General features: G+C 42.9%; 1 protein-coding gene across 1 annotated transcript in view; it reads right to left on the minus strand.

Moving 5' to 3' along the window:
- The window catches only part of DNAH11 (dynein axonemal heavy chain 11), a 2,866,633-nt gene that overhangs the window by 2,021,790 nt on the left and 831,860 nt on the right, over positions 1–12,983 (minus strand). The window contains exon 22 of the mRNA XM_069211469.1: positions 6,538–6,621. Coding sequence (XP_069067570.1) covers positions 6,538–6,621 — 84 coding nt within the window. The remainder of the gene's footprint in view (positions 1–6,537; positions 6,622–12,983) is intronic.

Consider the following 12,983-nt stretch of genomic DNA (forward strand, 5'->3'; position numbering starts at 1 on the left):
CTGGAGGTTGAGAACACAACAATCGAAACTCAGGGTGTGGTGGGACTTTGGAGGCACTGTAGCGGCGTGTGGCCTGTGTTGCAGGTCAAGGTCATTGCACTGAGCAGGAACCACGGCTCCAGTGCAGGCGGTGGCATGAAATCAGAGAATGGCACTGGTTCCGAAGTCGATGCGCTTAATGTCTTCTTGGTTGCACCAGAGCTCACTTCAAAGGGCCCGAGAACTAGATTTGGAACCACCTTGCAAGTCAAGACTCACCAAGAAAGCCCTAGCACTTTAAGGAGAAGTCTTTGATGGCCCTGAGAATTCCTAACAGAAGGAAAGCTCAGCTCAAGCCCTTTGAGAACCTTCGAAAGTAGGATGTAGAAAGCAAAGCCCAGTCCTTTCACTCCCAGGACAGAAACAGCAAGCAGCAGGCCAGCACAACAAAACAACAGGCAGAGTGGCAGTCCATCCTACAGCAGCCAGCTCTCCTTTCTGGCAGAATGTTCTCAGTCCAGTAGTTTTTCAACTTTATGGGGTCAGGGAGTCCAGTAATTATACCCATTTTGATCTTTGAAGTAGGAAAACTTCGAAGAAAAGTCTTTGTAGTGCAGAAGACCTTGCCTTTCCTTGCCCTGGCACCGGACACACTCCAGGGGGGTTGGACACGTACTTACTTTTGTGTAAGGTTAGGCACAGCCCTATTCAGGTGCAAGTGTCAGCTCCTCCCACCACTCTAGCTCAGGAAGACCCATCAAGATATGCCAGGCACACCTCAGCTCCCTTTGTGTGACTGTCTAGAGTGGATTCACAAACAGCCCTACTGTCATCCTGACCAAGGCATATATTCCACAGACAGGCAGAGGCACAGAACGGTGGCATTTTGAGACTTGCAATTTAAAAACCAGCTTCACCATAAGATTAATTTTTAATTTGTGAGTTCAGAGACCCCAAATTCCATTTCTCTATCTGCTCCCAATGGGAAATTATACTTAAAGGATATTGCAAGGCAATCCCTATTTTACCCTTGCAAAAGTGAAAAACACATTTAGCAGCATTTCACTATCGGGACATGTAAAACACACCAGTACATGTCCTACATTTTAAATACACTGCTGCCAGCCCATAGTGCTGCCTTGGGCCTAACTTAGGGGTGTCTTACATGTAGTAAAAGGGAAGGGTTTGGCCTGGCACGTGGGTGCACTTGCCAGGCCGAAATGGCAGTTTAAAACTGCACACACAGACACTGCAGTGGCAGGTCTGAGACATGTTTACAGGACTACTCAGGTGGGTGGCACAATCAGTGCTTCAGGCCCACTAGTAGCATTTGATTTATAGGCCCTGGAAACACATGGTGCACTATACTAGGGACTTGCTAGAAAATCAAATATGCCAATCATGGGTAAGCCTTTCACCTATACAATTTAGACAGCAAGCACATGCACTTTAGCATTGGTCAGCAGCGGTAAGTGCCCAGAGTACCAAAACCAACAAAAACGGGTCAGAACAATTAGCAGGAAGGCAAAAAATTGGGGATAATCCTGTAAAGAGGGCCAGGCCCAAGAGTCCTTATACATTTTGCTCCGATTCATGGGGTGGAAGTTTACATATACTCATTGGAACTCACTTAATGTGATTTTCCAAGTGGAAGTTATTACTATTTTTATGAAACAAAAGCTTTGGCGAGATGTGTTAATGTGTTAGACAAATGAACAATTCTGGTAAAGGATTTGGTGGCAACCAATATCATATTAAAGCACTGTGCAAACTTGACACTTCATGGTACAAATTTTGTTTATAGTTTCCTGACAGTTGAATGGTTTAAGATTGACATTTTGACTTGTTTTCTAAATGGGAAGAATTTATTCTACTGTAAACAAACTGACACCAAAATGACAAAAGTCCAATAAGGAGAACCCGGAGATATGAATTTTTAAAGTTTGAAATAAAAATAGCGCCAAGAACCTCAAAGTGTCAATGGTCGTGGTGGACTGGGACCTTAGGCTCAATTTAATGTTGAATGCAATGTAGCGTAGTTCCGTATACCACCCAGGTTCATCACAGTTAAAGATTTTATCTTCTGAGTTTAGACCTTTAAGTCCCAATCCAACACAGACGTAGAGTTCTAAAGCCCCCCCTCAGGGGAGTCACTTATAGACTCAGGGTGCTCGGCAGAGGCCAACATTAGGGTCCAGTTCAAGCTCACTTGCCACTAGTCAGCTGGGTAGTAACTTGTTTTGTCCCTCTTACATTGACAGGAGGTCACTTTTCATCCTCCACCCTGGGCAGAAGAGAAAGACATTCCAGTCCTCCAGGAATAGTCTCATGTCACAGACAGTAGATTCAGTCCTCTTCTGGTATTCCGCAAGTCCAGATATGTTGTAAAGTGGGAGCCTAGAGGTGTCATATTTATTACTGGCATGAGCTAGTGGGTGAGGATGACCCCTGGGGATTCCCTCACCAATGAGGAGAAAGGTTCCAGGGGCTAAACCCAATGAATTTGGGCATTTTCATGATGGGTCTTCAGCCACACTAAAGTTGGGCAATGACTTCAGTGGTATATGTGGAGAGTGTACTATGGCAATCCTAGAATCCTCCCACATCTACCACTAAAGTTCAATTTGAAGAATGTCCTGTACCCCCAACAAACTCAGACATAGACGTGTAGTAGAACAAAAGTGGAGTTTTCCAGACAGTAGATATGCAAGAATTGTTTGGGCATCCAGTTTTTGCCATTTGAAGTATGCTACAAATGTTATGTGTAAAACCCCACCACACCTGTCAAGCAGTTTTAACACTGCAACAGGGTGGACACTATAATGACAGAAAGAGGCTGACTGTGATTGTAGTCTGCCTGGCTTGGAGGACAAACTAAGGGACAGGCCTGGGTGTTGTCTACATCTGCTAGCATGGGCCTCTTTAAAGGTAATCAAGCATCTTAGCCCAGCCCACAGGCCATCCTGTCAGGTAAACCTCCGCTGCCCAAGCCATATGTCTGAATAGTAATTGAGCTGATCTCAACCTCCTGGAAGCTATGGCACAAAGCTGATAGATCTGTCTTAGGAAAATGTGTAACATATTTATGCAATACTATAACAGCAATAAAGTTAAAATTCCAAACAATGCAAAACAATACAAATTCCATACTGAACAAGAAACAGAATATATTGTAATAAAGCACACCAAAATGGCAAACTCCCAATAAGGGGAACTGTAGATATGATTTTTTATGTTTTAAATAGGAACAGAGCCAGGAAGAATAAAGTGCCAATGATACTCAGTGGTCACAGTAGACCGGGAACTGGGTACAATTTGACAATGACCATGTTAAAGCACAGGTCAGATGCATCAACCAGGTTCGTTCTGCTTAAAGTGTGCAAGTCACTTTGGCCAGCTGTCTTATGACGGCCAGCCTGACATGGAGAAGTGTGGCTCAATGGTTAGAGCGGCAGACCCTGAAGCAGAGATCTGGCTCAAGACCAGGGTTCAAGTCCCGCTTCGGCAGGTCTTGGGCTCAATTCCCCTTGACCAGATAATTCTCGCCTCGGTGCCTAATCTAATTCATGGGTCCCACTCTGGAACTCTGGGCAATAGCTTGCTTAATCTCCACAATGGCCCCAACAGCGCTTGGATGCCTGGCTTCACCCTGGGGGTGCTCAGGAGTGGGCGCCTCACAGGGAAAAGCCAGGAAGGGTTCCATAGCGGTATGAGTACAGCGCCTTGAGACCCTAACGGGTGAGTAGTGCGCTATACAAGTGCTAATTTACATTTTTTTTACATTTACATGCATACTTTAAACCTCTCCAACCCGAGCTTTGTTACACAGCTGGCGAAGAGAAGGAACAGGCCCCAGTGCCTAAAAGAGCATCAAACAAGCTTTCTCCAACCAATCCTGGTGCTCCTCTCATGCTCAGCATGCAGGAAAGCAGCATCTGGAGTGGAGACGTGAGATGACTGAGGCTCTAAGGACTCCTGGTGGGACTGCCAAAGAGGAAAACGTCGAGGACGCATGAGTACAGAAACATTTTTTTTGATTATTACTTTTCTGACCCACTGACAGGCACCCTGAGAAATTCACACTGCCTTCAGCCTCAACATAGAGCTTTCCATCACGGCCCATTATAAATAAAACACTGATAACGAGCCAAGAATGAAAGCTTTGGCGTGGAACTTAAATTCTTTGCTGGTATATTACAATGACGGTCACTGGGTTAAAACATTAACTTCATTCTGGCGCCCCTCCCCTTCTAAATATCACCACCTGCCACTGGACTTATAAGCAAGTAAAATTTACCAGTTCGGAAAATGCCAATTGGCCCCTGTTCAAAGGAGGAGCACAGAACCTTTACTGCTGGTTAGCAAGGTTAAAGTGAACAAAGTTTCAAAGCCAGAAAAATATAGGGTCTAGCAAAAGGCAAGAAAACCACAGGGTATCCACAGGGAAAAGACAGATTCCCTAAACCATTTAGCTTTTTGTTTTTCTCAAAGTCACGTTTTGGAAACTTGTTCGAGAAAAATATAAAACAAGTACCGAACAGGGTGAAAAAGAAAACGATTGAGCTGGTTCGGCAGTTGGCTGTGGCTAAAGTTCATTTTCCGCGCTGGTGCATGTACTGCAGGTCCCACTATCACCCCCAGGCTGGCAAGCACCTCTAATTTGGACAGCCTTAACGGGCCCGTTGAGCAGCAAAGTGCCCACCAAAACCTAGATATCATCTTCAACCACTTTTTTGGAGCTACAGGCAAGGTTATTTGGTTTACAAATTAAACAATTGTTTAGTTGCAGAGTGGGGTACAGGGCATACTAATGAAAGGTATAATTTGCAAGTACCAATGATAGCACTTGAAGTATTAGTAATAGTACAACCAGCATGGTGGTAAGACTGCACGTAACAATGGTACTAATTGTACTGATATTAGTATTAGTAGCAGCATTCCAAATAGTACCAGCAATATTAAATGTTGTAGTAGTTTTAGGAGTAATATATACAATAATATTGTGAGTAGTGATGCTAATGGTGCTTCAAATAATAGCAGTAATAGCAGCATTAGGAAGACCTGGGGTAGTGGTACCAGTAACAAAGATAGCAATCATGGTGGTAATAGCACAAACATAGAAACAATTAGATTTGTGGTGGCACGGATGGTTAGTACACATGTTTAATTACCTAGTATTGTTTATTGGGGTTGGTGGGGTAAAATTAATCTTAGGTATACACATCTTTGAACGGTTAGTTTGTGCTAAAGAGAAGGCTGGAGGAAACACTATGGGCCAGATATATCATTCAACCGATTTGCGATTCTCAAATAGCGATTTTTAAGAAATCGCTATTTCAGAAATGCAAAAAGGTATGTATGATTTTTGCGATTCGGTAATAGCGATTTCTTAAAAATCACAAACGCTATTACCGAATCGCAAATAGAGAATCTGTCCCCATTCGCACCCATATCTGCAAATTTTTTGCATTTCCAAAATTGCGATTTCTTAACCAGAAATCGCAATTTTGGAAATGCAAAACCCCAGGGTGCTGGGGGCCTAAGGCCCCCTCTGCTGCACCCCCAAATTTTTTTGGGGGACATGTAAGGTGCACACATGCCAAAAGGGCATGTGTGCTGTACATTTTAAAAATGCATTTTAAATGCATTTTTTAATTTTGCACATGGTAACCACCAGGTTCAACCTGGTGGTAAATAGTGATTCCTAAATGCCCAAATCGCATTTAGGAATGTCTTCATACATGTGCTAAGAAGTCACAAATAAGGAATCCTTATTTGCGATTTCTTATTTAGAGAGTCGCAATTTGTGACTCTCTAAACAGGGTCGCAATTTTTTTAAGGAATCGCTATTTTTGCGATTCCTTAAAATTGCATTCAGAATGTCTTTCAAACATTCTGAACTGGCTTTTTGCATTTGCAAACGGGCCTTCGCACCGTTTGCGAATGCAAAAAACCTTGATACATACGGCCCCAAATATAGGAATGTGGGCAAGTTGGTGAAATAGAAAAGAAAATGCAACCTTTTATTTGACTCCTCCATTTCTTTGATTCATCAACAGGCCACACTTGTCGTTCTCCCTAATGCTATTTCCTGTTTTATAGGTTTAAGGGCAGCAAATGAAAATTAGAATAGCTTATTACAAACACAGTTTATGTAAAAAATGAACCAATTATGCAGCACAAACATTTAAGCATTAAAAAAAACGGGTTATTTTAAGGAGTAATGTACAAGACCCCCAGAAATCTGCTTTTAAGTAAACCTAATGAGATGGCAAGGAAACATGGAATAAATGTGAATATTTTCCTCCCTCTCAATGGTTCCGGTTAGTTCTATAATTTTAAAAAGTTAATAGGCAGTAAAATACAAGACTATCATTATAAAAGTAAAGAAGAGTTTCATGGTCTATTTGCATCCCACAAAAAAAACCTACTGAGAACATGTTTTAAAAGGTGGAAAAGTGTTATCTAGTGGTTAGTGTGCACTGATCAATAAGAGACCGTTTTAGACTCGAAGTGTGAGAAGAAAAAACGGTGCCAAGAGCTAAATTCAGAACTTGCCTTGGCAAACCTTCGAAGCTCAACATCCATCTGTTCCACGTTAATCTCTCTCCATGGAGTTTTCGTCCAGTCATCAATGCTGCTCTGAAATGGCAAAGAAAATATCAAATTGTCAACAACATTTACTGACAACATGGCTCTGCAGGACAACAGATCAATGAAGGTTTAAACAGATCTATCATTTGGGAAAGAGACCAAACGTAAATGTTACCTTTCAAGACTCTTGCCATAAAAAGAAGATTTATAATGCTAGAACAAGTTTGGCATAGTTGGAAAAAAGAACCCTTATGTTAGCAAATCAAAAATGTTCTAGCTTACGCAACAAGAATTTTCAGTTCTATTACGGACACGGAGGCGAGGATTATGCTAATCTCTTTCCTTTACTGCAACACACAGCAACCAACACAACAGTAAAAACATGAAAACTACATTTCCCATCAACATAAGCCTCGTAGTGACCCTCCAATCAGGCTGCATTATCTCTTATAAAGTCCAACGCAAGCAAAGTCCATCCTCTTTCTTTGTACGTCCCTAACAAGATAACTTGAACCACATTATCCTCGAGAACTGAGTCCACTAGCAACATATTCCCAACAGGAACCTAAAAGGAGTTTCACAGCGGTGCAGGAAAAAACACAAAGTCTTCCAATTCTTCTCAGAATGAGCCAACATCTATTAGGTGGATTTCTCATCTATAAAGAATAAAGGAAAAACTGTAACATCCTGATAATGTATAGCATTGTGTACATTTGAACAATATACTGTAAAAGAATACTAATACATAATATATTTCATACAGGGTGGGATAACTACTTTGATTTTATATATGGTAATAATCAAACGTTTCCGGGCGGGATAATCCTCGCCTCCGTGTCCTTAATAGAATTAAAAATTCTTGTTGCGTAAACTAGAAATTTTTTGATTCTATGTCAGGACCAGAGGCTTCGGATTATGCTAATTCAAAGCTGAGCAATCACATTTGAAACATCATCAACAATTGGCTTATGATAGAACAATTTAAAGGTGGAATCTGATGACCAATCAGCTGCTGTCATTATATCGTCCAATCTGGAACCTGCATTGAAAGCGTTAGAAGCCATAGCACCCCGATCAGAGTGAGCTCCAAAAATCGAAACATCTATGCCTGCTTCTTGCAAAAACTACCTGACCCATCTTGCAAGAGTTGCCGAAGAAACTGGGCCAAACGATTTCTGCAAAGAAATTAACAATTGTCCGTGTACATCTCTTCTCAACTCTCTAGTAACAACTTTATATGTTTTTAAACAATTTACCACACAAAGTTTGGAGTTATCCCTGAAAGCTGGATAGCAAATACATCTAGAATGTGATTTCGTACGTTTAGAGATGCGAAAAGATAGTCCGCAACGAGTAAAAACTCTACCTGCAATGTCCAAGGCTTTGACATCCGAAACTCTCCTGCATGAGATTAAACAAAGTAGCATAGTCAGTTTTGCCGATAATTGTTTTCTTGAAAGGCTCTCGTTAGCCGGCCAAGCCACCAAGAATTTTAAAATGACATTCACATCCCAAAGAGATGAATACTTTGGAAGAGGAGGGCGAAGCATACGAACACCGTGCAATAATTTACAAATTAATGGGTGTTCCCCTACTGGTTTACCCTCAACATGAGGATGCTTAGCTGAAATGGCCGACCTAAAATTATTCACTGTCCTGTATGCCAGCCCCTGAGCCACAACGTGAGACAAGAAATTTGCTATCATTTGCACTGGGGCCCCCATGGGATCCACATTCCTTTGACTGCACCAATCCAACCATCTCCTCCAGGCGGAGGCATATCTTTTATGCGTACTAGGTGCCAAGGATTGGGAAAGGAAGAATCTAGTGTCTTCTGAAATTCCCAGACCCTGAGAAGGTTCCCCGAAATTCCATGAGAAACAATTGATTTGCTAGAATCAGGGGGTGAGGGTTCCCCATTGGATCTAATAACAGGTTCCATGACGGGAGGATTCAAATCGGGGTGGCACAGCACAAGGTCAGAGCCATCGGGAACCAAGCCTGTGCTTTCCAACACGGTGTTACCAGAATCAGTTCTGCTTCTTGCCGAATGGTTTGCGAGAGAACTCAATGGATCATGGAGAACGGGGAAACGCAAAATGCACGTCCCTTTTCCAATTCTGGAGAAACCCATCCGAGCTGAGGGGATTCGGATCTGGTCCCCAACTGAAGAAGAGCAGGAGATGCGTATTCAGATGGGAGCCAAAAAGATCTATTTTTGCAAGGACCCCAGAGATGATTCAGAAATTGAAATATTCTGGGATGGAGCTGCCAATTGCTGGCATCTCTCAGATGCCTGGAATTTCAGTCTGCCACTATATTCACTTTCCCTGGAATATATTCTGCTGACACAGAAATCTGATGAGCTAGGCAAAAATGCCAAAAGTCTTTGGCAATCTCCGCCAACATCTTGGATCGGGTTCCCCCCCCAGTTTGTTGATATATCGAACCGCCGAAATATTGTCCATCTTCAGGAGAATACAACATTTCGATTTGGAAGGGGGCAAAGTCTTCACTGTGAATGATCCCGCTAGGAGTTCTAGGCAATTGATATGTAGTTGGAGCTCCTCCAGAGACCAACGACCCCCCTGTCTCTATCTAGCCACACCTGGCACCCCAGCCCCATCTGCTGGCATCTGATTCTATGACCACTTCTGGAACTGAGGCGAAAATCACTGCCATTCCAAGCGTCCATATGATTCAGCCACCATTGAAGCTCCATCCGGGCTTCGTGAGAGAGAACAATTGACCCAGAGTATGTCAAACCGTTCCAAAGATGAGGAATCTTCAGCCTTTGTAGGGCACAGTAGTGAAGAGGGCCTGGAAAGATGGCCTGAATAGATTATGCTAGGAGGCCCACCAGACGGGCAAGTACCCTAAAGGAAATCGAAGGAGCTAACAAAGCTTTCTTCAATTCTTTCTTTATAGCAAGTCTTTTGGTCAATGGCAATTTCAATAGAGCTGCAATGGAATCTATCCTGAACCCTAAAAATTCCATGTTCTGAACTGGCTGAAGTTGAGACTTCTCTATGTTTATAATGAAGCCGACATCTTGAAGGAGCTGCATCGTCCATGAGAGATGGAGACGAGAAAGGCGTTCTTCCTGAGCCATAATGAGAATGTCGCCTAGATAAATAATCAAACGAACCCCTTTTTCCCGCAACCATTGCATCACCGGACGCATTACTTTTGTGAAGCACCAAGGTGCTGAAGAAAGACCGAAAGGGAGGGCTGAGAATTCATAACAACGGTTTTGCCAAAGGAATTGAAGAAATCTGCAATGTGGAGCTAATATTGGGATGGTCAAATACGCGTCTTTGACACCCAGACGGACCATCCAGTCTCCCCGTTGTAAAAGGTCTCTGAGAAGATGGATACCTTCCATCTCGAAGTGTCGATATACTATCTAAGCATTGAACTGTTTCAGGTTGTGGACTAAACGGGACCCCAACCCCTCCCCTTTTCTGAACCAGAAAAATTGTGCTTATAAAGCCTATTGGGTGAGGAATCAATTCCACAATCACGCCTTTTTGTAACAGTGATTTTAACTCTTGATCTATAAAAAAACATCTCTTGTTGGGGAAAAATGGAGAGGAGGGGGTATCTTGGATTGATGTGGTTCGGAATAGAACTCTAGATTGTAGCCTGAAATTGTGTCTAACACCCAGGTGTCTTGAGTAATCAAAAGCCAATTTTGAACAAACCAACTCACTCTGCCCCCAAAACAATCTCTGTGTAAGGTATTAGACATACCTGTTTGAGGGTTATTTTGTCCGTAATAACCTCCTCTGCGAGGTCCTCCGGGATTATGACCTTTGTAGCCATGACTTCTGTTAGGATAGAAGTTGGGGTTCGATTGATAATTGGAGTCGCCCATGGTAAGGGCGAGAGGTCTGTGAAGAGAAGCGGCCTGATGAGCTACCCCTAAAACGCCTGGCCCTATGATTAAGGCCACTGTTAAATACTTTTACAGAAGTCTGGGCCTTGTCTAATGCTGAAAAAGTAGCAACGTATTTGGGAAAATCCTTTACAAACTTATCGCCAAACAAAAGTCCTTTGGCCGCCGGTCCAGCATCCTCTGAGGCCAGTTCAGTCAGTTTTGGGTCAATGCGGAGCAGAAAGGACTTCCTGCGTTCGGTAGACATTGAACAGTTAGCGTTACCCAGCAGGCAAATGGCTCTCTGTGCCCATTCCAGTAAAGTATCTGGGTCGATGGGCCCTTGCGATTCTTTGGCTTGGATTGCAAGGTCCAAGATTTTTGCAAGGGGACCTGAGATGTCCAGAAGTTTATCTTGGCAACCACGCCAAGCTCTATCAATACCCTTTTTTGGATCTTTGGAGAATTTTTAAAGAAAAGTAATCATATGTGGGTCAAATTCAGGAGTCTCCGCTACCTTTCCCTCGAGAGCTGGTCGAGGGCATTCCGACCGTAGAGTGTTATTAATGTCTTTCTCAAAACTCTTCCTGAGTCTGGACTGAACATAAGCAGCCATTTCTGGGCAGGGAGTCCATTCAGTTGATTTGGGGTGAATGATATTGTCCGGATCGGAGAGCAGGTTCTTCCCAGGAGGGGAAGAAGGATCAGAATTATCAAAGTGGTGCTTTTTGCATTTTTGTTTGCCTTTACGCTTATCTGAGGAGGAGTTCTCTTCAGAGTCGGAAGTGGAAGAGGTGTCTGAGGAGTTGATTCCTGACTGTGGCATGGGATCAGAGCTCTGATTGAAAAAGGTGCCGTATTTGTGATCATTTAATACTGCATTAATGGTATGCTCAAAGGGGTCCATATCAGACCGGCCAGGCTCATTTATTTCGATCTCATTTTAGGTGGAGTTCCCTGAGCCTGCGCCAAATCACCTGCGGCCAAAATTAAATATAGGCTGAGCAAAAGGGCGTAAAGCCTTCACCAAAGCCTTATTTACAGAGTCTTGTACATGCAGTCAAGTCCATCTGGTGGCTTTCTGTATATTCCCCATAATAATCATCCTGCGGACCCATGCTGACAGTGGATGAAATGACACTTAGAGGCCCCAAAAGTAATGCTGTCACAATCAGCAAGGGGGAGAAACCATGGTGCCAAGAAGGTCAAAAAGACCTTTTGCCGGTAAAAAAAGAATTAATAATAATAGAAAATTCAAAAGAAATTGAAGAAACTGGAGAAATTGGGTAGATATTGAGGGGCCTGGCACCTAATACCCTAAAGCAAGGCTCTGCCTGTATTATCACAGCCCCTCCGAGCGTATGCAGGGAGCGAGGAGTCAGCAGACTTCCAATCTCTCTGTTCGTCGATCGCACCTTTACAAACCTGATATTTTCAGGGTTTGCGCATGCTTGAGCACCGACACAGAAAAGGGACTAATCCCCTGAGGCCGCACTTCCCCGAGGCCCCTCACCGGCAGTTTGGAAAGAAAATGCTCTGAGATTGTTCCTTAGCAACGCAGCAAAGCCGCTGAACAGACTACAAGGAAAAAGCAGCACTTAAAGGCAATTGCCGCACTCAGTGAAATCTAAGCACACATGTATGTGAAAATCGTTGTATAAACAAGTAAATACACAGCAATAAATGCAGCACTTATCTCTGGTGTGAAGCAGCAAAGAAAGAAGACGGATTTTCCTTGCTTTGGACTTTATAAGAGATGATGCATCCTGATTGGAGGGTCACTACGAGGCTTATGTTTATGTGAAATGTAGTTTTCATGTTTTTACTGTTGCTATTGGCTACTGTGTGTTGCAGTAAAGATAAGAGATTAGCATAATCCGAAGCCTCCGGTCCGACATAGAATAGGGGTGTGCAAAAAGGTGTCAAGATAGAATACCATGGACTTTAATACTACACAAAGCTACAGAAAACTGTTTAAACCATCAAAACCCTTCTCCAAGTTCCACATTTCTGCGTCCAGTGATGTTTGCAGCTAGCTCCTCTATGTAGTAGTGAGATCGCAAGCAGAGAGCATTCATAGAAGATAACCGTCCATTGATAGGGCCGGTTTACAAGTAATTACCCAAATCGATAACTTTCCCTTCTACGTTCAATGCCCATGGGTTAAATTTTGGCAAGACAGACATGCAAGTTTAACAGGCGAAAATGCCAGAAAATATCGGAGCATATGGTTAGGCGTTCTGCACCCCACTTTCAGGGCAAAACTCTGAATAGGTAAAAAATAGTGAACCCAATAAATTCCTATACCTCGATATCAGCTTTTATCAAGTGCAATGCCTATCAAGTTCCACACCAGTGCACTTTTAATAAGGCTTTTCGATACCTTAGAAATGAATGAAAAAATGGAAGAAAGCAGAGAAAAAGTAAACCCAAAGGAATTATGTTGCATACTGTAGACGCCTGCTTTGCTTTTTATCTACAATCACAATACTGAACACTTAAATGTGTTAGAACTGAAGTACCTTTTAAGGGA

Source organism: Pleurodeles waltl, chromosome 10, assembly GCF_031143425.1.
Source record: "Pleurodeles waltl isolate 20211129_DDA chromosome 10, aPleWal1.hap1.20221129, whole genome shotgun sequence".
Lineage (NCBI taxonomy): Eukaryota > Metazoa > Chordata > Amphibia > Caudata > Salamandridae > Pleurodeles > Pleurodeles waltl.